The sequence below is a fragment of the Serpula lacrymans genome (genome assembly GCF_000218685.1).
Source record: "Serpula lacrymans var. lacrymans S7.9 unplaced genomic scaffold SERLAscaffold_1, whole genome shotgun sequence".
NCBI lineage: Eukaryota > Fungi > Basidiomycota > Agaricomycetes > Boletales > Serpulaceae > Serpula > Serpula lacrymans.
In genome coordinates, this window is record NW_006763290.1 from 5,610,399 (window position 1) to 5,634,912 (window position 24,514).

The window sequence follows — 24,514 nt, forward strand, 5'->3', positions numbered from 1 at the left end:
CTCAGTGATGCGTGTGTCGCTGCCGCAACGCAATAGTCAGCTGGATAAAACTGGCGTTTCCGGGTTGTCCCGGCCAGCAGGTTTCGATAGAACTACCTACAGCAGTTCCACAACCTGCAAAATAATTCACTTTAGTTTATCAGTCATTTCTTGTCACAACGGTCATGTTTCGAGTACAACGAACACAGCAAGAATACATCAAACGTAGCAAGAACAACAATAACGCAGCGGTAAACACGAGTACTGTGGCCTACATGTCATGGCCAGAATGAATAAACCACTCCCTTGCCTTTTCAACCGTGACAGCGTGTGCAGCGTCGAGTAATGCAATTTCCGGGTATTCGTGGTTTTGCAAAGTAAGATAGTTGCGGCGGATCCAAGATTTCACTAGAGAATAGATGAGATCCGAATAATAGAAACGAGAAAAACATACCACAGCTAAAACTCTCCTCGATCGGATTGAGATCGGGAGAGTATGGAAGGAGAAAGATGAGCACACAACCTTGCCTTTCTACTACCTCACATAAGTTGTCTGCTTTATGCATTGCGCAGTTGTCCAGGATAATAATGCTGCGGTCTTGAGGATACGGATTCATCGTTGGTAACTAAATGGAATGTGAATAATGTACGGCTCAAGTAGCAAAGAAAACTTACCACATCATCAACGATAAAACTGAAAAACTCATCACTATCAATTGAGCCTTGCACAGCACGTGTACCCACATATCCGTCAAGCGCGAGGGCAGCTAGAAGATTGTAGCGTTCCCCATGCACAAAGTTAGCTTGGACAGCTGCACGTCGTCCAGAGGGAGCTCGTCCGTAGTGTCTACAGATAGTGCGGTCGTTCTTGTTCGTTTCGCCGACCATAACAAGTTGACTGGCAACAAAGTGGGTATTCGTGTCAGCCAGCCATTCCTCCCTCAGGTCATCGTCCCTTCAGTTGCTGCTTTACGAAGGAGCATGTAATATAGCCCAGCATCGCGAATATGCTCAAACAACGCTGTTTGTGATGTCGGAAAAATCCACTTTCCATGGTTAGGCCGAGTGTGGTCTGATAAGATTGGCAGAAAACGGAGCATCAGATTAGATACAAAAGATTGCGAACAGGTCAGACCAGGTTTTATTCAGAATAATTGTTGCGATAGCCCTGAGATGTCCGAGTACACATGGCATTATGATGCGGCCGATTTGTCTGAAGGCCCTGATCATTATGATCGCTCCGGCCAAGGTGATAGGCCTTACCAGAACGGTCTTGCCGTTCGAGCTGAGGATTCCGATGGTGCTATATTGGTACCAGTAACAGTAGTCATATCTGAACAGACAGAACATGCCTGATTGTCCTGGTCCAAAGCCTTATTGTAGGTATGGCCTATATTATCTTTTCGAACCTTATAAGATAAATGCACGAAAAAAGTAGAGCTAGTTAATTGCACATGTGATATTCGAGCAATGAAGTATACAGAGTAAACGACCGAACTACACTGGCATCTCTATTAGGAAAATATAGCCTCGACCTTCAACAGATTATTCAGTGTGATGTATACTACTAGTAGAGCAGCTCACTCACTTGGTAGACATGATCAGTAGAAATCAACACCGGATTGATTGATCATTTATTGCCAAAGCTTGTCAACATAAGCGAGGAAGGACATCAGTGAGTACGAATAGAAATATTAGTGTTGGAAAAACATACCAGGAATTGATGTGAATCCTTTGATTAGTCAGCTTCCAGTTGTTAATTCTGCTTTGAAAGGATAAGTATAAGTATTGTGAGACATGTCAAAACGCACCTGCATTAGTAGTGATGTCATTTGCAACTCGGGATTGGTGGTGTTGAACAGGTTGGGTTTACTTAGGAAGTTTGCGTGCAGTGATTTATATACTTTCTGTGGGTTGGTGGAGCCTCAGACGTCATGATTAGTAATTATAATGAAAATAGTGGATGAATCCACTCACCTTAGATTGAACTGAAAAACAGTCAGTTGTCGCCAACACTATGCCATCGAACGGCAAAAAACGACGACGTGATTCTACACCCATTGTTGAAGAGACTTCGTCATCCGAGAATAGCTCAAAACCTTTGGTCACTAGGCTCACCCATGAATCTTACAATGTCGCGAGTGATGGAGCATTATGATGGTCTCCGAGGGTTCCACAAATATTTGCGAAGGTTCCTGGCTGCCAACTGTGATGTAGCAAATGCTGAAGATCCCATTACTGTAAGCTCATCAATATATGCTCCCATATTTCTAGTCATAAGCTTCTAACGCTGTTCCTCACTTTACAGATTATAAATTATCAGTGCATATACATTAAATATCAATCCATGGAAGATTGGAACGAAGGATGCGATATTCTCCGATGTAACCCCAGCTTCAATCAAGAACCACGTTTCGACTTCGTTCTTGTCAACACGGACACCCCAGAGCCAACCCCTGCTCGACTCAAAAAGCTGATCAGAATATTTACTCAACATTCTTCATTTGACATTGCAGTGGTCAAGATGCTCAAGCTTTCGGCTGGAAACCCAAGGACTAGGTGGACGGGCGCTCGGCTGTATGATGAAGCCAGAGATTTTGAGCTAGTAAAAGCAGAGTACTTGGTTCGGGGAGTTCATATGATCAATGCGTTTGATCTCAAGGAGGGGAGCTTTTATTTAAACGATTTAATTGACGGCGACATGTTTTTACGTTTTGGGAATTGATATTAATACTTTTACATTTTGTCTATCAACTAATGACTCTGAGTCCGCTAAGTGTCTGAAGGAATCTGGTATGGCCCGCTCGTATTTTCCAATGTCGTGACAATGCCTGGTGAGAGGTAATCTGCGGTCCCGATTTTGCCACTTTCGCTGATTGGCCTGATCGTTTCATCTCTCATACCTGATTAGCGCTCGATCAGCGTCTGATCATGAACGCAACAGATTGACAGACAACACAGGATTATCTCAGATACTCACAGTGTCTGATCTGCTAAAATGGATTTTTCCGACAGAGGACCGCACATTATGTGCCACTACCAACCACTCTTGCATGTCATCCAAGTACATTCCTGGAGCTTCGTGCGTTAGTGTTATGAGATCATGTGTCATCAGGGTTGAGGAGAGGATCTGTGGGAGAGAAGACAGATCCATAGATGTTGTGGTTGGATTTCCATCGGCGAAGACTCCGTTCAGAGATGTGGAAGACTTCACATACGTCAGCTGGGATGTAATCGTGGTCGATGAGCCATAGGGCCCGTTCCTTCATGTCCTTACTGACGGTGCGATAAACCATTTCGTAGTAGTCTCCCGTAGGCAGTCCAAATATTCGAAGGAGAACAATCGTTCCTTTTTGACAGAGTGGTTGTGTGGCAAACAAGAGCAATCCTAACAAGTACGGGGTTTTCCGAACACACTACACAGCGTTCTCCCGAAAATACCATTGGGGCTCACGGAGCTCATAAAGTCATTCGCTCAAGAAGCTTAAGGATCACAGATATCCTCAGGCTTCTTGAGCGAGCGCGACGGACTCGTAGGAAATGCGGCTTTTCCACCCCAGAGCTTGCTGCTCAGCGCTCAGCATTTGAATCATGATGCGAACCTCGGAGTCGTGCTGTGACACAGTTAGCGTCGTTCTCAGCATTACAACGAGTTCTATCATAGGTGATGAGCGCTTTGCGAGCCTGCCGACTTGGCTCATCCTTGAGGCTCGAGATGAAAGGATAAAATAAGCCATAGTATACCGCAAACCGGCAGTCTCGATACCCGAACTTCTACTTCTCGTGCGGACGCGACGGGGGCGCAGAGAAAACACTTCCTTATGTGCTTCGCACTGTACACGGTTGCCAGTGAGCTCTTTGGCTTTATGCTCCATTCAGGTATTGATAATCCTGTAATATACTTCCACCAGTCAAACGTGGATTCGTACCGAGGTCCCGACGCCCTTGTGACATCATGGTTTTGGTCTTTGACTGCCTGTTGGATTGTATTAGGAACCTTCACATTGGGGATTAGACATTGCCACCTTTTACTTCGGTAAGATTGCGAGGTGGGCGTATGTCGGATAACAGATGATGACAAAACACACTCAAGGATATATTCTCTTCTCCCTTCTAAGAAGACCCCACTCGACGTATATAAAGCCTTCTTATTTCATCGTCCAGCATTCAGCCCAGTTCCAGTAAAAATCCCAGTACCTTCTATTCTATCAACCTAACCTTTTGCAAGAACTTAACATGTCCACCACCACTGCTTTACCTCCCTTTCCCGAGAACGTTCCTACCCATCCCTTGCTCGTCGTAGATTATGAGCTCATTAAGGCGGGCGACGAACAAGAAATCGAAAAGCTCTGGAAGGCAGCTACCGAGCTTGGTTTCTGGTAGTAAGTATTTCATATTCTCCCGCCTGTCTCTTCACTTCTGACGTTCGTACGCATCTAGCTTAAAGAATCATGGCGTGGACGAAAAGGTCAACGAGATGTTCGAGATGGGAGCCGAAACTATGGCACTCCCTTTGGCTGAAAAGCTCAAATATGAACAAGGAGACGACGGCATGTCTTTTGGGTATGTGTCTACATCCCCATTTCAAAACCTCTCTCTTATTCACCAAATTTTAGCTACAAAGCCGCAGGCGCCAATGCGACAGATGATAAAGGCTCTCTTGACACCGTCGAATTTATCAATGTTTCGCAGGACGACGCCTTCGCCTTTCCCGCTCAGGCTCACCGATCGTATCCGTCCACTGTCGTTGCACGCATGCCGGAGACTATTGTGCCTTTTATAAACAAGTCGGTCACAGTGAATGAAACCCTTCTCAGCGTGTTTGAGGCTCGTCTCGGGTTACCTGCAGGCGCCCTGTTGGCCAAGCATAAGAGGGAAGAATATAGTGGAAGCGAAGCGAGATGTATCAGGAATCCTCCAAGGCCAAACGATTGGCAAGAGGAGAAGGCTGCTCTCGGAGCGCATACCGATTTTGGCTCTTTGGTAAGTCCAATGCTCTGTTTAGCATATCCCCACGCACTCAACTGTTCCCTTTTGGATAAGTCGTTTCTCCACAATAGGCTGGGAGGCCTACAAGTGCTTGTCCCAGGTACAGAAAATTGGCAATATGTCAAGGTTTGTTTACTATCCTGGTTTTGTATTGCATATACTGATATGTACCGTTTCCTTAGCCTATTCCCGGCCATGCAATTTGCAATTTGGGCGATGCCATGACCATATTCAGTGGAGGCATCTTGCGATCTAACCTCCACCGTGTTGTGTACGTCTGAAATACTCTTTCCCTCGCTAGTATTCCAGATGCTGAAGTATTGTGATTCCCCAGGCCATCCCCCGGTGAACAATCGCACTTTCCTCGATGGTCTCTTGTTCTCTTTACTAGGCCTGGCAACTCCGTCACTCTCCGTGCTTTGGTTGACGAAAGTTCCATTATCGCTGACGCCGTTGCGGCCAACACACGCGAGGATTTGGACTTTAAGACTGGTGCAACTGCGAGTGAGTGGTTCGCCAGAAGGATTAAGAACCAGAGGATCAAGAATCGTACGGTGAGTATTTTGGCGGTCCTGACTTGCCAGTGCTTAATTCGCGCCACACAGGGCCCTGAGACGTGGCATGCAAGTCGGGGAACTGAGCATAAGCCTCTGGCGGCGTAATCATACTAGTTAATGGCTCCAAGAAATGTAACTATAGACGTGTTATCATCATATGTATGTTTTCAAAGGAGTGTTTTCAATCTTGTCGATGTAGTTGACGCTCGTGAGTGTCTGGTGTATTTACGGTGCATGTCTACAGTTACCTAAATGTGATCATGGGACTGGCAGTCTTATGCGGGGAAATAGGTATCCGATGTTACTTTGCGAGGCAAAGGTGTACCAGACGGGCCGATTATTCCGTACATGACAAGAAATAAAAACCGATCGCATGTCAGAGTCTGGGACCCCGTCTCCAGTTGAGATGTTGTCCTTATGTCGCGTCGTGCGACCTCTCGCTTTCCGTGCACGTCGTTGCGCTCATAATCCTGCTTTCTCTCATCTAAACACCGTGACCGAAGAGGATGTCGCCCATTTCTCCAACATCCTAGCACCATCCTCTGTGTTCTCCACTATCGGTTCTAACTCCGTTTCTTCCAACGATATCGCCACATACAATGTAGATTGGATGGGGAAGTATTACGGGAAGGCTACCACTGTCCTAAGGCCCCGCTCGACAGCAGAAGTTAGTGAAATAGTCAAGTGGTGCGCTAAACGGAAAATAGGTATCGTTCCTCAAGGCGGAAATACGGGCTTGGTGGGAGGAAGCATTTCACTTGACAAGGAAATTGTCCTGAGCTTGGGCGCCATGTCCAAAGTGCGCTCGTTTGACCCAGTATCTGGTAGACAACCGCACATGTCTTGATTAGATCGGGCAAGAGATTGAATAAAGACTGTTGCAGGAATACTAGTGGCAGATGCTGGATGCATTCTCCAGTCGCTGAGTGAATATGTTGCTCCTCATAATCATATAATGCCGCTTGATCTCGGCGCGAAGGGGAGGTACGTGTTATGATACAATCTTAGCTTAGACCTCGACCTCACTTCACTGCGCTCTCAGCTGTCAAATTGGTGGAAATGTTTCCACCAACGCTGGAGGCCTTCGTCTGTTGCGATACGGCACATTGCATGGCACCGTACTAGGACTTGAAGTTGTTCTCCCTGATGGAACGATCCTGGACCAGCTATCAACACTCCGGAAAGATAACACTGGTCAGTAGTTGTTTATCGAAAATTTGGGGAAGACCTATTACACGTTGTCTCCAGGCTATGACATGAAACAACTGTTCATTGGCGCGGAAGGTACCCTCGGTGTCGTCACAGGTGTCTCAATTCTCACACCCCCAGCGCCTCAGGCTTCTCATAATGTCATGCTTGCACTTCCTCGATACGACAATGTACTCCCTCTGTTCCAAACTGTTAGGCGGCAGCTTGGAGAAATCCTCTCTTCCTTTGAATACATCGACCGTACTGCATACGACATGGCGATAGATCACGGCCACAGCCGTATTTTCAATGAAGAAGAACTAAAGAGTACCCAGTGCTTCGTTCTTGTGGAGACCAGTGGCTCAAACAAGGAACACGATGAACAGGTCAGTGACTTACCCGATTCCTGGTACATTATCGACTAATGCATCGCTGTGTATGTCTCGTCTGTCGCTTAGAAATTAACCGAACTCCTGGAATCCTTGCTCACTGCCGCCAAGCCTTTGATTGTCACCGGTACACTCTCCCAATCTGCTGCTCAGTTCGCTTCATTATGGGCCCTTCGCGAGGGGCTGACTGAGGCTGTTCAGAAGGAAGGAAAACCTTATAAATATGATATTTCTGTTCCGATCGCAGATTTCCAGAGGGTCGTTGACGTCCTTCGTGATCAGCTCAAGTCCAGAGGGCTGTACGGAGATCATGCTGTTTCAAAGGTTATGGGCTATGGTCACGTCGGGGATGGTAAGAAGCTGGCAGTCTTCATATGTCAACCATTTTCTTACCATGTTTTGCATAAAACAGGCAATTTGCATATCAATGTCATCGCCAAACACGGTTACGCTCCAGAAATCGAACAGGCCCTTGAACCTTTTATCTACGAGGTTGTCGGTATGTACCTTCGGTCTGTGACATCCGGTGTGGCTATTGACATTTTATAACAGCATCTCTGAATGGTTCTGTGTCTGCAGAGCATGGGTTAGGGTCGATGAAGCCCCATGCGCTCCACTATTCTAAGAGCAATGTCAGCATAGATTGGATGAGGAAGATCAAAGGAACGTTTGACCCTCTAAACATCATGAACCCTGGCAAGGTTCTTCCTTGATACCTTGCTTCTATTTGTGATATTATTTCTCTGGGATATATACTATATTTTTGATTGAGAGGGTCCGAGTCACCTGAAATCAGGAGTTTTTGGCTAAGTCGTTTGGCAGAGGTTCGTTGAGCACCAACACAATTATAGTGCTGAAATATAGCAGTGTTTCATGGCAGAGTGAAGCAGCCCGAGACAAAGAGAGGGGCCGGACGATACTTTATCAGGAATTGGGTCAAGGCAGTAGATACGCAGACAAAACTGGTCATCGATCTGCACTAGGCCTTATATTTCGGATGTGGTGTAACGCTGTCATCATTCTTGAATGCTACGATTAGAGACAGTTGGCTTTCTAGAACAAGAAAAAGGTAGAAAAAAATAATACATTGCATCCCATCTGCCTGTAGAGCGTCAACATCACCAGCGGCTAAACTTCAGCTCGCGCGCAAGACCCCTAGTTCTACAACAAGTGGTACTCCATTTTTGACATCTCGCCATAGTACAGTTAAATAACGTGGCGGGGAATGGTTGAAAATTTGTTACCAGACGTCTGCAAGATCATGCTTGATTACGCAAAACTAGGATAAATGTAAATCGGATAAGAAACCCCAGAGAAGAATTGATTGCTTACTTAGTATCACAGAGTCACCTCTGTTTAAACGAGAATTGATGAGATTCGTAAAAGATGGCTACGAAGTCGACAGACTCACCGCAAAAACATTTTACTGATAAACCGATCCTTGTTGACCGGTTTCTTGTTCTTTCCTTTTGGAACTTCTGTCCACATCTATATAATGGGAGTGTAAGTTGGGACAACATGATGCGAAGATATCTGGCTTGCCTCTTTCACATTTTCAAGCACCTGCAATGTCAAACGGTAAATCGATCTTGATGCGAGTATATGACTGCAAAACACACATACCATGTTACTATGCCTATCAAAAGCCTTTACACGAGCCAGCAACTTCTTGTTGTTCCGTAGCGAGATGAGGACTTGTGCATGATTCCGGACTGCTTGCTGCAGGACCGACAAGGGACCTTGACTGATCTCATGTTCTTCCAACTGGCGCAACTGAGCTTCGTCGAGCTCGGATTTTGGGACGTGTACATATTGACTGGTGTGATATATGAATCAGCATCTTGATCTAGCCGCAGGAATAGAAAAAATACCTCATGTTGCCTTTTAGTGATGACCAGTTTGCTTACAACCTCAATGGCAGGCTTGGGGCAAACATTCGATGCGCTTTGCCACAAATTCGGCAAAGTCCGCGCTGCCTGACAATTCAACCGCCACGCAAGGCCTTGAACGAACATAGGACCTCTAATTCACTGGTGAATATCACTCTTTGGGCATGAATTACGGGCTCCGGTCGAGATTAGAAAGCGAGGGCAGTCTGCGCAAGCCTTGGTGCCCCCAGGAACAAGCAAGGATACACTGTTATACTACGTTCACTACCGTGAATATTAGTATGCGTAATTTTCTGGGGATGAGACATGCAGTGGGAGATAGTATGACTACAACTTGAATCCTCCAGCATTCGCATCGTAAACGTATCGTTTTTTTTGAACCAGACTGAGCATTTCATTACTAATATTTTCATCCGAGAAACCAAGTATCGCTACCCCTCATTTCCTCAAATATTTTGTATGATGGTAAATAATACCATCAAGCTATCATGATATGTTTTTCAACGCAAGTCGTAAAGATCGGACGAATATCGAAAACAAGTATATCACGAAGAAAAATGGGAAAAGCGTCCCTCTCTTCAAGCATGGAACTAAAGCCTGATATCAATGCGCTGGCACGAGTGTTCGGCCAGTTCTATCGGTATTGCATGTTCCTGATCATCGGGCTGGTGAAAAGTAAATCAGGCACGTCGATAACAAATGCATAATAGGTTAACTTACATTCGTTGTTTCGTCTCGATGTTTTGATATCGTGTCATTGGTAACCTCACTGTTCGACGCAAACGTGATTTGGTGTTCGCAGTCCTGTTGAAGTGAGTGTTTTGCGTTGACTCCTACAGTATTCAAGAAGGGGCCAGGAGTATCATCGCTGCCCTGGTAGTAACGAGCATTTATCATGGCCATGAACGAGTTGGAATACACTATTCATGAACAGTGTTAGTGGAATGCGTGTACAAGTAGCAAGAAACAGACTTTTGACAAGCATAATCTCGAATGCTATGAATATGAAGTTCTGAGGCATCATTGCACCCTATAGCAGGTATAAGACTTTATCAGATGTGTGTGGTAAAGAATAGACGCACAGTTATCACGGTCGTGATAGAACAGCAACTTGACAATGGTAAGCAAGTAGGGGGGGGCTATGGACGTTGAGCAATACCTCGTCATGCACCCAGTGCTAACGGTGTATATTATCAACATCTTAATCTTCATGTCCGTTCTATTCCAGACCCATTGGTAAGTCAGACATAGAATAAAACAACCTCATATTACCTCGTAAATCCTGTGCGAGATGATGCGAGGAGATGGCACATGGATAGCGCGATTACAAGGTCGGTAAACGCCAGGGAACCGAGTCCCACGTATAGAGCCCACTGCGTTAGACAAGCAGAATTCAAGATGCATTCCGTCAGCTAATGGAGGACATCACAAATAACTTGGTATTTTCACCTTATTTCCCATCATGTCTTCCCATACAGTAGCTTGATAGCTATGCATGACGGTTACCGTCTGCTGGGGACCAACAAGGATAGGCTTACATGTAAAAAGGAATACCTGTAGCTGTCTGTTTAGTAAAGTCCGGGGCAGGATGACGAGAGACTTCTCACCGATTAGCAGACCTGAACAAAAGGAATAAGTCAGCCTGAAAATATGTGCAGCTTCTCGAAAAGTACCTGTGTTCATAATCACCACAGCGGTCTGTAAAATTACGGATTACATTTTGATCGAAATAAATATTGCAGGTTGTGGATCGATAGAAAATCACTCACAACTACTACAGGAAGCAAAAGACTCCTTCCCTTGTTCACTGCACCCGATACTAGTCAGTACAACGCAAGGGGAGCGCCTTCAATGGAAGTCATGCTCTGAGTCAAAAGACTTACGCGTCCATATACGATGGGCATATAGACTGAGAGAGACAAGCATACTTTATCAGACATTGTGAGAAAGAATTGCTCGAGTGCTCGGACTGACCAGTGCACGAAGACGACAACTATGAACTGATATTCAACAGCACAAAATCTATATCAGACGTGAAACCTTGCGCATGCGACTGGCACACTTACGGCAATGAGGATCTGCAACTGTAAAAGACAATTTGAAGTGAGGGAGGGGACAGGATTTGAGTGGGGAGAAAAGTACCCGGAAGCACCATATTATACTGTTGAGTGCCGGTGGATTACCATACTGCTCTTCAAGATAGTCCCACACTGTATGTGAGAGAAGGCCAACGTGAAAGCCATCAAACAGCCTTTAACACTGGTATTATAAGGTGCGTGACGAACTGTGGAAAATGAGTCGCACCAGAGCGAAAAGAACTGGTTTTGTAGCGAGATATATGAACACAACAGAAAAAAAGGATCCGATACTGGAGACGCATTATCCTCTTATACCCGTCAATACCATGTGTTCTGTGCCTTTGAAAGTAGATAAATGTCTGCAAGCATGTAAGACCGAAAAGACTGGACAGGGGTTAACGATATAAACGGCGGTGAGTTGAGATGCCACTCATAAGAATTGCGCGAGATATCTCACATAGATGCAATCACAACACCAACATACAGTGCACCAAAAGTACTACCAACGTGATAAGGGGGCTGGAGCTGAATCGAAGTCGTTGTGGTCGTATTACTTATGAAGGGCATGTTTGTTTTGGTTGAACCTTCCTGATAAGTAGGTGTCACAAAACAATGGCTGGTGAAGGGGTCAGAACGCTCCTAGATCACAGCAGCGTCTCCGATGAAGAATGGTAGCTGCGGCACTCGAGGCCTTTATATGTTCTCACTTGAAGACGCGCATCTGTCCGACATAGAATTACAGCTTCGTATTAAAAGCAAACCTTGAGATCTAAAAGGGCTGCACCTTAAAACATGATGAGCATGCGGTTATCTGAATAGATCCCAGCAGAAGATAGACGAAGGCGCCATATGCCGCCCAGGCTATGTTTTCGGCGAAAGAACTTGTAGGGCCAGTCATGCGTTTGTAATTCGGCTGTGCACTCAGCGTTTGGTTCTAGGATTGTGCCTATCCCCCAAAAGTATCTCGGCGTAAGCAATGCTGTTGATTATCAGTCTTCATCAGACAATGGGTATGAACTCTACATAGGGATCTCACACACCACTGCCCCGTGACCAAAAGAGCAAAGAAGCAACGGAACATACCAGCATGGTAGAGGTGGGTATAATTAATACCTAAGAATGGCAAAGGTATTCCTTGAAGCGTTCATACGCATGCAAATGACGGCAAGGCTTCGTGATCATCCGAAGAGAAGCCACAAGCTAGATGATGAACCTACAGACAAATAACGATTACGCATGGTACGCCAACGTAATATAAAGCATATTATGATCGCGATAATGATCGCACCTCTTTAATTGGTACTTTCATCATATCTATCACAGATATCTTCCAGAAAAGCGACCCATCGACCCAGAGTGTACCTGCGTAGAGTTTGTAGCAGGGCGGCATGAGACGCAATGCATCGCATCCTACGTGGAATAGCCTAAAATCCCGGAGAGCCTGCGTTGGTTTGCCGAGGATGCTCGTGGATGGAGCTATGGATAGTGCTATAATCGACGATGGCAAGGCAAGGAATCACAACTGCTGTGCCGCTCATTGATTATTACCGGGAGTTTCTGATGGAGTGCGGCCAGGCTAGATCCGTTCTATGCTATCAACGCTCCTTCCTTTGCCCTTGAAGATAGATATGACGGTTTACTTGAGTACAAATTTCAACAACTCACATTCGATCCGAGCTTTAGATTTATGGGATTGGAGTGGAACCCTGAACTGAGGATATCTAAGACCCAGCTGAGACTTGCACGGAAACATAGATATGGGTTGGCAGATAAACGGGAGTTGTTCGTGGGATTCAGGGGTAACACTGCACTGAGGTCATCTGGTGTTCAGAATATAGCGAGTACATACTAGATTCAACGAGACGCCTAGCCAATGATGCAGCACTGCACTCACTGAGGCCATCTGCTGACGATGTGGTAAAGTTCATGCGCCATAAGTCGGTGGTTTTTACCCAGTGTCTTCCGTAAATAATGCCTGCTATACTAAAGTTAGCTACTACTGCCTCCAGTCCGAGTATTTGGACCAGGGGTTTGACGAGAAGGCCATGAATATATAGTTCTGTGCTATTGTTGGACAAACGTTGGTAATTTCAAGTTCAGAGAAACGAAACCAACTCACTACTGAATAGAAACGAGACTTTGGGAATTCCGCCAGTCGCATTGATACGGGTCCTGAGCACATTTTGGCATTTACTCTTTGTTGTCGAATACGAGGGTGATTACAGCAAAGAGAAATGTCAAAGAAAAAACTGTCATTCGATGACCTTTAAATTTCTATTTACATCTCCTTTCCATCATTTGTGGCGGCCGTAGAATCTTCTGTACTGGCCTTAAGACGCCTTCGCTTTGCACTACACATGCGCGAACGTTTTCTCGCTTTCCTCTTTCGGGGATTGTCAGGGTCGCTTGATGACAATGGTGGCTGGAACACATATGTGGCAAGCCTTCCAGGCGGTGAATCGGGGTTGCAAGCAGAACAAAGACATTTGACGCCCTCGCGATAGTATCCATCTTTAGTGTATGCCACAGTAATTTGGTCTCCTGCTTTGATATCCCGAAGGGACACGAGAATAGCCGCATGAGTTTTTTTGACCAGATATATCTGCTCATAACATCAATGAAGACCACTAAAACCCAAGGATGAACGAACTTGACAGTTTGGATTACAATCATGATTTGCAAACCGAAAAGGTCTCAAGATGAGACGACTTCCTTTAGGACCAAGCTGATTCTGAGAAGCCAGTATGACTGAGTGGTCCGTCTCAAAATTCAGGTCGGCTGACATTGACCCACTTGCTTCAAGCAGGTATGTTGAGGCGGGAATGTCCCTTCTCGCCTTCAGCCCTCCTGTAACCTCCTTTCCATCAAATGAAATTTTGTGCAAGCCAATGTGGCTATAATCCGAATACAAAATGAGTTATCTAGCTAAGAGGCTTTGGAGAAATCCAAATCGGTAATTGTTCAACATATAGTATGGAAAAAATGCCACTAACTGCTGTATAATATTCTTGTCGGACTGTCAGAAGATATCTTGATATTTCTCCACAACGACACCCGCAGCTTCTTTGCATTCACGTAAACTAGGACGGGCCCTGTCCACCATTGATACGATAATGTTGCGCATCTCAAGCCCTTGAGGACCTGTCGGAAATGTAGTGCTTCCCTCGTCGACCCGCACCGGATGGAAGGCATTGCGCTTGTTAGGCCTCGCCTTCTTGTCGAACAGTGCATACACCATTGCATCGTCTACAGCACCATATCTATCTGATGTGTACGCTTGCTTGTTCAAGGTATCCATCATTTTCTCGAAATCGGTTGATGGAGCTGTGTCAGGATAAGAGCTGTACGCAGACGCATCTTGATACCGAGGAGGGGCCTTGTTTACATTCCTTGATGACCTGCGAAGGGCTCTTGGCTGAGATGGGTCCATCTCTGAACAGAAATATTGCAAGTCAGTAAGGTAACAAAAGTCCAGTTGCAGACCTACATGAAACAACGGGTGGAATAAGTATATGGACGGTCATTGACATGTTGACATGTTCAAGTTCAAGTTGACAAGTCCCAGGCGTTCACGTAAAGGTAGTACTAAATCTCCGCTTGAAGACTGCGCGCAAGCACAACCGAAACTTCACGGAAGTTCCAATAGTCAGTCTCACAAGACTCACAAGACTCAAACTTCACGCGTGCGTTTGATAATGGTCCAATGATATATAGAAGAGCCCGGTAGTAAACACACTCCATGCAATGCAATGTCCATGTCCATGTGAACGACGACAGCTAAGGAAGGAACTAACAACAGATTATAGGTACGATTCAGACGGGGCGAGGTGCAGGAGTACAGACGCAATGGAAACAACACTAGATACTGGACCCTCCTGATGTCATCGTGAGGCCTAAAGAACGAAAATAAGAGATCATCAGTCTTTTACTTGGTATAACTTGACGTTAGGGACCGTTGCGTACCAGTTCCTTGACAGTGATTATTCGAAGAGGTCGGGATACAAGACAAGTAGCGACATCCGGAGCAGGCTGTAAATAGAAGATTAAAGTTTGTTGACATCCGCCTTTCATGCAACCGAAAGAGAAAAAAGTGGCGAACCTGCATAGGGATCCGATGTATAAAAGTTGCGGATGAGAACGACAAAGAGAACGATCGCCAGCGGTATAGCTGCCAACCGGAATCCCCACATAACGAGTTTATGTCGCTTTGTTGGACTGATGACTGGATAAAGGGTAGTCCCCACAAGGAGTCCCATACAAAGTCCTCCCAGATGAGCTGTTAATGGCAAGTTGAGCTGACTTGACGGGGATTCATGCTATGACGCTTATAGCTTACCAAAGTTGTCAACATCTACAGATAAATGTATGAGATGGCGACACATGAGTTCTATGAGGAAAAGGACATACATGGGATATAACCAAGGGCTATGCCGAGGATGAGTTCAATTGTCATGAAAACCAGCTTGGGAGGGAAATATCAGCGTCATAACGGGAGCACTTGGATGAGAACCGACTCACCTTTCGCACAGGCCGATATTGGTATTTCCAGTGTGCAAATAAATCCACCCAAGTCACCTTAAGACATTTCGGTATCGGCAACAATACACACCAGATGAAAAACTTACCGCCACTGTACCAAATATCGCACCACTAGCACCTATGGAAGGAGCACCGACAAGCGAAAAATTTCCTCCTAATACATTTCTGCGCGTATGTTAGCATGTGTCCACATGGCGCATTTCAAGAACGAATGAAAATTTGACCCACCCGAAGATACCAGCCGCGAAATAGGTGATCAAGAAACCTGCAGAGCCCATCTCTCTCTCGATCTGTGAAAGGATCTCAACTTCAGCATACTCTAGAGTGAAGACGAAACTAACCTGGGCTGATACCGTCAGCTGAGCGATCATGTTCAGAATGATATGAATGAAGCCCGCGTGCAAGAATATAGCAGTAATAAATCTGTCAAAGCATGTGAGATTAAACGAATAGGGGATCAGCTGTATTTCGTCCAGTACCGGAACCACTGGTTTGGCGTCTGGTTGTGGAAGCCACCAAAACCACATATATCCTCAAGTGAGCACAATTGGTTAGGGGGGTTCGCCGTATCGTTCAAGCCTGAAGGTATATGTTAACCATAAAGCACATCTGAATAAAGCAAGTTATCGCACAAGCCATCTGCATCGTCTCAGGTACTCCTTGTACAATTTTCATGCATGGCGGGAAACGAGCGCCCAGGTTGATAAGGGCACTTTCGGAAGGGCCCAGCATTGGATTCACCACCGGCTACAAGAACGACGTCGATGTCGATTCGTAAGTAAGTCTACAGCTAAACGAGGACAAGGATGAGACAGACCTTCAACGAAACAGGCGTACCCTGCGCCCTCGAGTTGACCACCAGCTCGTTTATAAACACGCCCACCATAGCGATCGTGAGTGCCCACACTATAGGCCATACACATATGATGAGCAATTCGAATGTGGAAGGGGTGGAGAGGTGGGCGTACCTACGAAAGGATACTTCTGCCTGCCTATCCCCCGCTTCTTGTCTTCTATCCGCTGATCTAGGGGGTATTTTCCGGTCCCAAATAAGCGTTTCATCGGGGACGTTTCCTCCGGTTCTACCTTCTTGCCCTCATCAGCATAGGGCTCTGCATATTCTAACCAAAACCCAGATCCGCAAAACAGATCAAAATCCCATGAGCGCCTCAAAACCAAAACCAGACGAGGCTACACACCCAAATCCTCATAAACGCCCGCCCGCCCGATATCCTGGGCGTTATGCACCAACGACACATCCGAGTTATCAGCATAGGACTGCGGCCTCCGAAACGACAACGCCGGGTCGTCGCTGTACGGATCGTGCACCTTATCCGAGTACCCAAGTCCCAACGCACCGCCTGACTTGTCCATACCGGAGCCGCTAAAGAAGCTCAGCGGTCGGCTGGGAGGTCTCGGTGGCGACAGGCTGCTTTGTTGGTAGTGCGCGGCGAGCTCTTGCGCTTCTGTTGGCGTTGGGCCGGCCAGGTGGGACTCGGAGAGGTCGTCTGGGTCTGTTAGGGCTGGGGCTGGGACTGGGGTTGGAGTGCCGCTCGCGAACGTCCGTGCGTCTTCGTGATCATGCCCCAGCGTATCATCGTACGCGCCCGTAAACCCTGCTTCATGGATCCCCTCGCCGTACATATTATCTCCAAACCTATCCAAATGTGGCCCTGGTTCGGCCTCGCTGTAGTGAACAAGGCGAGCCATGTCAATGTCTTGGACTTCCAGAGGCGCGACAAAAGCGAGTGTCAAGTTATGGCCGCTGTAGTGTATGTCACGGTTAGGACTTTGAGGAAGCGACGTGGAATAAATATGAAAAGCGTTTGAGCTTGGCAGTGCAACGTGGGTTGGAGTTGATGGCACAGCCGTTTACTGGCATGTTCTGCCCCGTTTACTTAGCAACTTGGCGCGTATTTCATAACGGGTCCACGAATAGCTATAGGCGCGCAGCATCCTATCAATGATTCTTAGGTTAGAACGCCCACACAGGCTACTTATGTTTACAACAGTAAAAATACAATCAAATTGTTACATCTTCCTAGAACCCACAACCTATCAACCCAGCTCGTAAGCCAAGCCAAGCCCAACCCAACCCACCTCTTTCTGGCGCATCCCTCCCAGTCACCCCTCATCCGAGTCCCTCACGAAATATCCAGCCCCTCGCTCCCCTTCCACGACTCCAGCAACGTATTACTCGGCCTCCCAAACGGATCCAGCACCTTCTGCGCCACCTCCACACCCGCTATCGGGAGCTTGAGCTTGGCAGGATCGAGAAGGCCGAGCTGGACGAGGACGCTGGCTTGGTCCCAGTATCTGAAAAGAATCAAAAGCAAAGGAAACGACGAACATAAGAGATGTGATATAGGTTATGATATATGATGTTAGATGTCAGATGAGAATGAGCCCTCAAAATTGCAAGGCGTGGGGGATGGGACTAACAGGTGTCTGGAGACAACGTGAGTAAGGGTAAGAACGAAAAAGCGAGCATCAAGCAAACATTTAGGGGTTGAAAGACATCTAGGTGAACTCGAACTCACTCAAAAAATAACTTGTCCCCGCGAAAAGCGACGATGCCAACTAGCGCGATCTGGACTGGTTTTCCAGTGGGAGGTATCCCGGGGAGAAAGCTAACGACAGCCAAGAACCAGAATTAAGAACGCAAATAAAAGCCAAGCTCAGCATGCAGCCTTCTCCGCAAAAACGCGTGTGGGGGGCTTACTAGTCTATTTCCTACAATCAATTCGTCACATCGCCAATTCGTCAGTTCGTCGGTTATCATTCTCGAGAGCTTCCCCCTCGCGAACGGGATGAAGGATGAATGTTTAGAGATAGGCTCACCGTGGTATGATCGAACGAGATGATCATCTCGTCCACAATTCTGTCCACGCCCACTATACAAACAAATCAGGCTCAGAAACGGTCTACCAGTCCACAATACACAATACACGAGACACGAGACATGATACGTGGAAAAGACACGTCGGCAGCGTGTAAGAGCTTACCAGTACGCGAAATCGTGAGGAGCTCCATCCCGGGGGGCGTCACCTACCAGCATCAGCATCAGCGTCAGCGTCAACATCAGTGCCCACAAATCATTCTATCAAGCAGCACAACAAACACGCACCGCTGTAAAATGATACTAACACCCAGAGTTCAGTGTCCAAGATAAAGAGAGTCCACCATAAAATGACACATGGTGCTGATACGGACCTTGTAAAACCGCGCGAGATCGCTATACCCAACCCCCCCTGTCATCGTCGGGACGTGGTTCACGTAGGGAGCGGAGACCTGGCAGCGGCAGCGACGCGGGACGTTAGCCAAGTCATTCGGGGGACTCGGAATGGGAGATGATCGCAAACAGCAGGCTTACCATAGTGCTCATCGTTTCTGTGTGCAATGCATCCGTTAGCACTGCATGAAGAACGGATAGTAGGAATAGTAGGAAATGATTTACTCGGAGCGTCCCTCTCCACGAACTCCTATCCCAAAAACCCAAAACAAAGATCCAGAAAAAAAAGTCAGGATTCGTTCGTACACACCCACACACACTCACATAATACGTATGCCTCTCCCACAGCCTCTCCAGATCGAAATGGGGGCCTAGGTGTTGTTTCACGAGGTGTAGCGTACGAGTGAGGCTCAGCGTCGCAGCAGAGCGCGCGTGCCTCTCCACCCCCACCCCACCTCCATCGTCGCATATCCGCACCCCCTCCCCTCCCCATCCCAACAGGCGCCCCCACCGCAAATGGGAACGGCGGCTCGTGCCCCACACACGGATAGCTATACACCCTCACCGGCGCCTCGGACTGCGTCGGGAGGGGATAGCCGAGGTGGGAGGGGTCTTCGAGCGGGAGGAGCGAGGCGTGGAGCGCTTCTTGGCTCGAGGCAAGGTGGAACGTGACACTGCGCGTACGTGCGGATGTTGTGTTAGTATGTATCGGGTCGTAGCACGATCCACCATAAGTGAGAAGTGAGGGGTGTTCATCATGAGATGGTATTATGGTTATGGCCTAAGAAAGCGAGAAAAGCGAGAGACGTACGGAACGTGTCTCCCCTGCCCATCCCTCGCCAAAAACCCCCTCCCCTCCTCCGAGTGGGGACAAAAATGCACACACGCCCTCAGATCCGCAATAGCCAGCGCCAGGCTCCGCAACAGCGTCTCCGCATCGTGCCCGCTCAGGCCGTAGCTGACGATCCCCCAGTGCGCGCCCAGCCCGAGGATCTTGGATTGGGCGTCGGCGAGGGCGTGGTGGTAGGAGGAGGGCGAGGAGGGGGGGTAGGGGATGTGGACGATGGTGTAGCCTTCGTGGGAGAACTTGACGTGTGCGTTGGGGGATGTGGTTAGCTTGTTCAAGGACGGGGATGCGACTTTACCTGTTCGCACCACTCTGTGTGCTCTTGAGGGAGGAGGATGAGTAAAGTGGGAGGCTGTGAGAGAGAGGTGATCGCGTTTGCGAATATCTGTGCCATGTCAGTGTCGATCGTGGTCGACACAACCACCGTTTGTGCTTTCGATTATCCATTTCTACATTCTCATCATCTTATCTTATCAAAACTCCTAATCGCAACCCGCCTGGCTTGTTCAGAGCAACCTGTCGCGCATACGATTCTGAATGTACATTCAAGTGACACTGCTGACTTTTCCCTTTCGCATCCAAATCACTCAATTACATCCAAGAGTTGACACAAGTCTAGATAGATTATGTTCAATTGGAAAGGCAAAGCTTATCAGAAGCGCGCCACACAGATGGTACCACATCAACTCTAAAGCAAACATCCGAGTCTGAATTGAATTCCTAGTAATCAAAAGAGGACTTGCACTGCGCTATTGTCTGACGTTCAAGGCTGACTTCTTTGTTCTTGGACTGTATTGAGCGTCTGTTTGGGATGCAGTGGATGAAGGCGTGCTACAGGTTGCGATAAAAAGGTCATGCGAACGCTTGGAATCAAGACAGGTGGAGGAAGAGGCAGAGGGTGATCTACGACGGATCCACTAGCGCAGATAGCTGTTAGCGTTTCACACAGCTGACATCGACCGGAGTAGCAGGTGGCTTGTGAGCGAGCGAGCAATGCTTGTTAAGCTAGTAAGGATAAGTATGCGTGACCTGAACGGCAGGTCATGATTATAATTATACGGATGCAATCGGTATTTCGCGCGGTTTGCGTTTAGGACGCGATCAATTGGAAGGAGAAAGGGTCGTTCTCACCTTCCGTATAGGTCTCTTGTCACAACGCCGTGGAGATGGAACCAGTTGGGAATGGAAGGCGTGCGGGAGGGGACGGGAGGAGATAGGAGAGGATATGTGGATGTGATAAAGATAATGGGCGATGCGTAATGATAGGGAAGTGGGGGCAGGGATGTAATTGAGAAAAGGGGTGTGCGGTAGATAGCAGGAAGAGGGCACGAAGAAGAGGAAGGGACGAGCAGGCATTGGGGGTACGAGTAGAAGGAAGAGAAAGTGAAGAAGAAGAGAGTGGGATTGAATTGAGGGGAATGCTACAATGGGATGCTGAATGGTGATGGATTGATTGATGGCAGGGACCGAGAAAGCAAAGGGTGGAGTGATTATGAGGAGAGGTTTCGGCTGTAATGTATGTGTTGCGGTGGGGGTGGATATAAGGAAATAAGGAAGTACAAGTGTAAGAGAATTCTGACGGGAAAAGAAAAGGAGGTACGGGATCAAGGCGGTTGTCACGTCAAAAGAATGGAGAGGAAGAGGAGTAGCTTGTGGATAGAACATCGATTGAGGTAGTCGACAGTGAGGACAGTGAGTGAATAAATGAGAGAGGCACGGGATGACACAAACGTGGAACGCGAGAACACCAAAGACCAAGGAATGATGCAACGTTCTGAAACGCGTCACTGTCAAAAACACAATGTCGACATGAGTGATGGTTTATCATGGGTCGTTCAGAATACGGGAAGGAGGGAGAGGACTGGCGCGGCGGTGACAGTGACAGTGAGTGAAGAAGTGTGAAATGAGCACTGGTGAAGGCAGATATGGATTGCCTAAAGGGGACGTGAGAGGGAGAGAGTGTGAGAACTTGCGTAAGAGTCTAGAGTGGAGCTGAGTGATCAAATCTGATACGATCTCAGATCTGGGAGTGGAATGAAGATGAAAAAAAAGAGACAAAGAGGGCGGGATTGGTTTTGTGTTTTCTTGATGCCTTACATTCTCCCGTCTCGTTCTCATCCGACTTTCTCAGACGAGCGTGGCCCAGGCGCGTTTGTCTCCCTCGGTGCCCTCCCAAAACAAAAGTCACAGCCTGTCTTCCACTTCAGACACAACCAAGATGATGGTCCCCTTCCCCTCCTCTCTCCCCCTCTCCCCTCTCCCCTCTCCCCCCTCTCCCCCGCGGCTCATCCACCCCCATCCTCCTCTCAAACGATAAACCACTCAAATCCTCTCTCAAGTCCTCCTCTTCCTCCCCCTCCATAGCCTCCTCCCCCTCCTTGTGAGGAATCGATTTTTCTTATCGCATTCCCGTCATGTCGTGGTTAGCAGACTCGATCCCCGTCACTCCTCTTGCCCTTGGACTAGAGATTACAGCAGGTGTCTTATTACTTTTATCATTTTTCTTCTTATTCTCTCTTCACACTCACGTTCTATCGTACCTACAACGAGGTAGACTTGTTGTCGACCCTCGAGAAGATATCCAGATGACATAGCCACGATCCAGTGCTATGTCTGGGAATACTTCGGAGGAATATTGATAAGCGAAGAAGGTTATGAGTCAGCGCCTTCTCATGGGCGTACTGATACAGCCAATCGCACATCCCTTACCAATACATTTTCTCATACAATTAGTAAATACGATAGATCAGACCACTTTCTCCCTTTTTCTTATTGGTTAGCTAGCTGGTCAGACCACTTTCTCAGTACTTCCCTTTCTCGGTCTGACCATCGCCGTTCACTATATAAAGAAGTACATACTCAATGTATTGTTCTCTAGTTCAATATTAGTTTGGATTTGCGCTCATACCGATACTCTTCATTCTCATACCCTGATTCACCGCCTTCCAGCAAGGACTTGACCAGGCATTGTGCTTTGTTATATAGCTTCGTATTTGTTGCCTGACAAAATATTGAACTCACCTCCTTCAAATCCTTTTCCAGAGCCCCTCTTTGGAAAACCGTTTCTTTACACCCTGAAAAAGACTGTCGTTGCCACTGCACCGGTCTAAACCTTCATCATCACCTTCTCCACCTCTCTATCATCCCCATTCCTCTCCTCACTATCGTCATCGACCTCTTACTATCCACAACACTACACCTATTGTCGTTCAGTCTTCTCAAACTGGACGCCTTCTCTACCATCACCGCTCTCGTCCAATTCTTTGCGTTCTTTGCCATCATCAGATACCTACAAACCGGACTCGTCAGCGACGTCGTATACCTCCATCGTGTCTACCTCCCAACAGCTCTCAGAAGAGTGGGTATCAGACGCGGACCGCAGACACCAGAGAGATTTCCTTGCAGCTCTCAACAAACCGCTCCCGGTCCTCCCCGTCCCTACCGAAGCCCGTACTCCAGACGCGGAAGGAACGGTCGAACAGATCACTGAGTTGTATCAAGACTCCTCTGCTTCGTCTTCTCCAATCGATCCGATCGAGGATATCATCCTCAACATAAACAACGCACTCGCTCTCACCCAATCCATTTTTTAACATTCCGCCATCTGTAGGAGAAATTCTCGCAGTCTCGAGGAGATACTCCAACATCTCCGACAGAGCACGGAGAGAACTTTTAATCTTCATATCCCTGCGGCACGAACAAATTCCGTTGATAGACTACTTCGAGAGCCTAGTACACCCGAGTTACAAGAACACTCAGAGGGTTAAGCTTTTGAAGGGAGTAGCCAACGTACAAGAACGAAACCTGCAACTTATTTCGCAGAGCCACATTCCAGATCTCCTCGATCTTTATCGAATCTGCCCTCTTGTCTTTCCAGACATACCCAGCCGCCTCCTCCCTTACAACTTCAAACACACCTTGCTTTGCGGCATTGTGTTAAGGAAGAGGCCTCACGAGGAACCCACCTACAATATCCCGTCCTCATTTTTTACATCTGACTACTACGACACCTACTCCGCCTCTCCTGTCAGTTACCAACCTATCCAGTACTTCTGCATCGGCAATCATCTGGACCACCTCTCTATTGTCCAGTATCTGACACGACTTCGCCGAACTCTCTACCTCCCCGAAGTCCAAGATCTTGACGCATTCGGACCACGGTTTGGTCTTCAACACAGCACTTCTATTATAATTGTCACGCCCTCTACCAAAGATCATATTTGACGAGTTGTTGCTGCGTTAGCACAATTTGATCAGCTCATCGCAACTGCTCAGAGGAAATCTCGTGACGGAGAAGATTACACGACCGAAATCGACAATATTCGACACGTTTCAGAATACGTCGACGAGTATTACTGGATCTTAGAAATCCTCACCCCATTTGTTGTTAACCAACAATCTGATCACCCCGAACATTTCATTGTTACAGTTCTCCAAAGCAATTTCTGGGTCGTTATTAACCATAGCCCACGAACTTGTATCTATTTGCAGTACTCTTACACCTACCAAGGTCAAAGAGGAGAAGCACCGCTCATCCCGTCGGTTGAACAGCTTTTTGCACCTTGCGCAGAAAGGATAGAACGAGAAACAGGAAGTTCATTAACAAATATACTTGGAGGAGAATCTAGCAGCGAAACTGAGTCGGAAAGTGAAGAGTCTACTCAAAGCGTAGAATACTGGAGGCCCCGAGAAGCAGAAGGAGGAGAATTCCCTAGTAACTTTACGTTTGACCCAGACTTTGAGTAAATAAAAAAGGACTCGTTATCTAGAAAGACTCGTTATCTAAAACCCGTTATCTAACCCGTTAAAAACTGGAGCCCTATCGAG

The 24,514-nt window shown here is 47.2% G+C and overlaps 13 protein-coding genes across 13 annotated transcripts; 5 read left to right on the top strand and 8 right to left on the bottom strand.

Moving 5' to 3' along the window:
• Positions 1–673: 673 nt before the first annotated feature.
• SERLADRAFT_377128 (uncharacterized protein) lies at positions 674–1,005 on the bottom strand (the record flags this gene model as incomplete). The annotated part of the gene is made up of 1 exon (XM_007313066.1): positions 674–1,005. A coding segment is annotated over one exon (182 nt), but the record flags the coding sequence as incomplete, so codon positions are not given.
• A 944-nt stretch (positions 1,006–1,949) lies between these two features.
• On the top strand, positions 1,950–2,733 carry SERLADRAFT_444834 (uncharacterized protein; the record flags this gene model as incomplete). The annotated part of the gene is made up of 2 exons (XM_007313067.1): positions 1,950–2,219; positions 2,288–2,733. 2 exons carry the CDS (start codon positions 2,100–2,102, stop codon positions 2,702–2,704), a joined length of 537 nt encoding a protein of 178 aa, XP_007313129.1.
• Positions 2,734–2,738: 5 nt separating this feature from the next.
• SERLADRAFT_456126 (uncharacterized protein) lies at positions 2,739–3,363 on the top strand (the record flags this gene model as incomplete). The annotated part of the gene is made up of 2 exons (XM_007313068.1): positions 2,739–2,813; positions 2,891–3,363. One exon carries the CDS (start codon positions 3,033–3,035, stop codon positions 3,231–3,233), a length of 201 nt encoding a protein of 66 aa, XP_007313130.1.
• A 62-nt stretch (positions 3,364–3,425) lies between these two features.
• On the bottom strand, positions 3,426–3,767 carry SERLADRAFT_377138 (uncharacterized protein; the record flags this gene model as incomplete). The annotated part of the gene is made up of 1 exon (XM_007313069.1): positions 3,426–3,767. One exon carries the CDS (start codon positions 3,714–3,716, stop codon positions 3,483–3,485), a length of 234 nt encoding a protein of 77 aa, XP_007313131.1.
• A 15-nt stretch (positions 3,768–3,782) lies between these two features.
• SERLADRAFT_456127 (uncharacterized protein) lies at positions 3,783–5,840 on the top strand (the record flags this gene model as incomplete). Its single annotated transcript, XM_007313070.1, has 8 exons — positions 3,783–3,828; positions 3,891–4,361; positions 4,420–4,542; positions 4,596–4,962; positions 5,023–5,094; positions 5,151–5,239; positions 5,303–5,522; positions 5,574–5,840. 7 exons carry the CDS (start codon positions 4,216–4,218, stop codon positions 5,628–5,630), a joined length of 1,074 nt encoding a protein of 357 aa, XP_007313132.1.
• Positions 5,841–5,918: 78 nt separating this feature from the next.
• SERLADRAFT_456132 (uncharacterized protein) lies at positions 5,919–7,874 on the top strand (the record flags this gene model as incomplete). Its single annotated transcript, XM_007313071.1, has 7 exons — positions 5,919–6,349; positions 6,410–6,509; positions 6,568–6,719; positions 6,774–7,099; positions 7,172–7,454; positions 7,515–7,601; positions 7,655–7,874. The coding sequence occupies 7 exons, from the start codon at positions 5,932–5,934 to the stop codon at positions 7,813–7,815; spliced, it is 1,527 nt and encodes a 508-aa protein (XP_007313133.1).
• Positions 7,875–8,099: 225 nt separating this feature from the next.
• On the bottom strand, positions 8,100–9,021 carry SERLADRAFT_456135 (uncharacterized protein; the record flags this gene model as incomplete). Its single annotated transcript, XM_007313072.1, is given in 7 exon segments — positions 8,100–8,338; positions 8,355–8,381; positions 8,435–8,454; positions 8,514–8,590; positions 8,645–8,665; positions 8,726–8,918; positions 8,974–9,021. 6 exon segments carry the CDS (start codon positions 8,976–8,978, stop codon positions 8,362–8,364), a joined length of 336 nt encoding a protein of 111 aa, XP_007313134.1.
• A 490-nt stretch (positions 9,022–9,511) lies between these two features.
• Positions 9,512–10,613, bottom strand: SERLADRAFT_456138 (uncharacterized protein; the record flags this gene model as incomplete). Its single annotated transcript, XM_007313073.1, has 9 exons — positions 9,512–9,656; positions 9,712–9,911; positions 9,964–10,021; positions 10,074–10,101; positions 10,151–10,210; positions 10,264–10,364; positions 10,441–10,480; positions 10,530–10,545; positions 10,599–10,613. 7 exons carry the CDS (start codon positions 10,453–10,455, stop codon positions 9,582–9,584), a joined length of 537 nt encoding a protein of 178 aa, XP_007313135.1.
• Positions 10,614–13,347: 2,734 nt separating this feature from the next.
• On the bottom strand, positions 13,348–13,854 carry SERLADRAFT_432900 (uncharacterized protein; the record flags this gene model as incomplete). The annotated part of the gene is made up of 2 exons (XM_007313074.1): positions 13,348–13,671; positions 13,720–13,854. The coding sequence occupies 2 exons, from the start codon at positions 13,852–13,854 to the stop codon at positions 13,348–13,350; spliced, it is 459 nt and encodes a 152-aa protein (XP_007313136.1).
• A 394-nt stretch (positions 13,855–14,248) lies between these two features.
• On the bottom strand, positions 14,249–14,640 carry SERLADRAFT_377153 (uncharacterized protein; the record flags this gene model as incomplete). The annotated part of the gene is given in 4 exon segments (XM_007313075.1): positions 14,249–14,267; positions 14,283–14,499; positions 14,557–14,595; positions 14,609–14,640. A coding segment is annotated over 1 exon segment (217 nt), but the record flags the coding sequence as incomplete, so codon positions are not given.
• A 114-nt stretch (positions 14,641–14,754) lies between these two features.
• On the bottom strand, positions 14,755–17,090 carry SERLADRAFT_456141 (uncharacterized protein; the record flags this gene model as incomplete). Its single annotated transcript, XM_007313076.1, has 14 exons — positions 14,755–14,962; positions 15,033–15,098; positions 15,169–15,345; positions 15,406–15,420; positions 15,477–15,531; positions 15,588–15,644; positions 15,695–15,773; positions 15,837–15,898; positions 15,950–16,031; positions 16,088–16,187; positions 16,241–16,355; positions 16,426–16,514; positions 16,577–16,729; positions 16,808–17,090. The coding sequence occupies 14 exons, from the start codon at positions 16,980–16,982 to the stop codon at positions 14,928–14,930; spliced, it is 1,260 nt and encodes a 419-aa protein (XP_007313138.1).
• A 4,423-nt stretch (positions 17,091–21,513) lies between these two features.
• Positions 21,514–22,051, top strand: SERLADRAFT_432902 (uncharacterized protein; the record flags this gene model as incomplete). Its single annotated transcript, XM_007313077.1, has 2 exons — positions 21,514–21,571; positions 21,819–22,051. The coding sequence occupies 2 exons, from the start codon at positions 21,514–21,516 to the stop codon at positions 22,049–22,051; spliced, it is 291 nt and encodes a 96-aa protein (XP_007313139.1).
• An 855-nt stretch (positions 22,052–22,906) lies between these two features.
• On the bottom strand, positions 22,907–23,408 carry SERLADRAFT_377157 (uncharacterized protein; the record flags this gene model as incomplete). Its single annotated transcript, XM_007313078.1, has 1 exon — positions 22,907–23,408. The coding sequence occupies one exon, from the start codon at positions 23,368–23,370 to the stop codon at positions 23,053–23,055; it is 318 nt and encodes a 105-aa protein (XP_007313140.1).
• Positions 23,409–24,514: the final 1,106 nt, after the last annotated feature.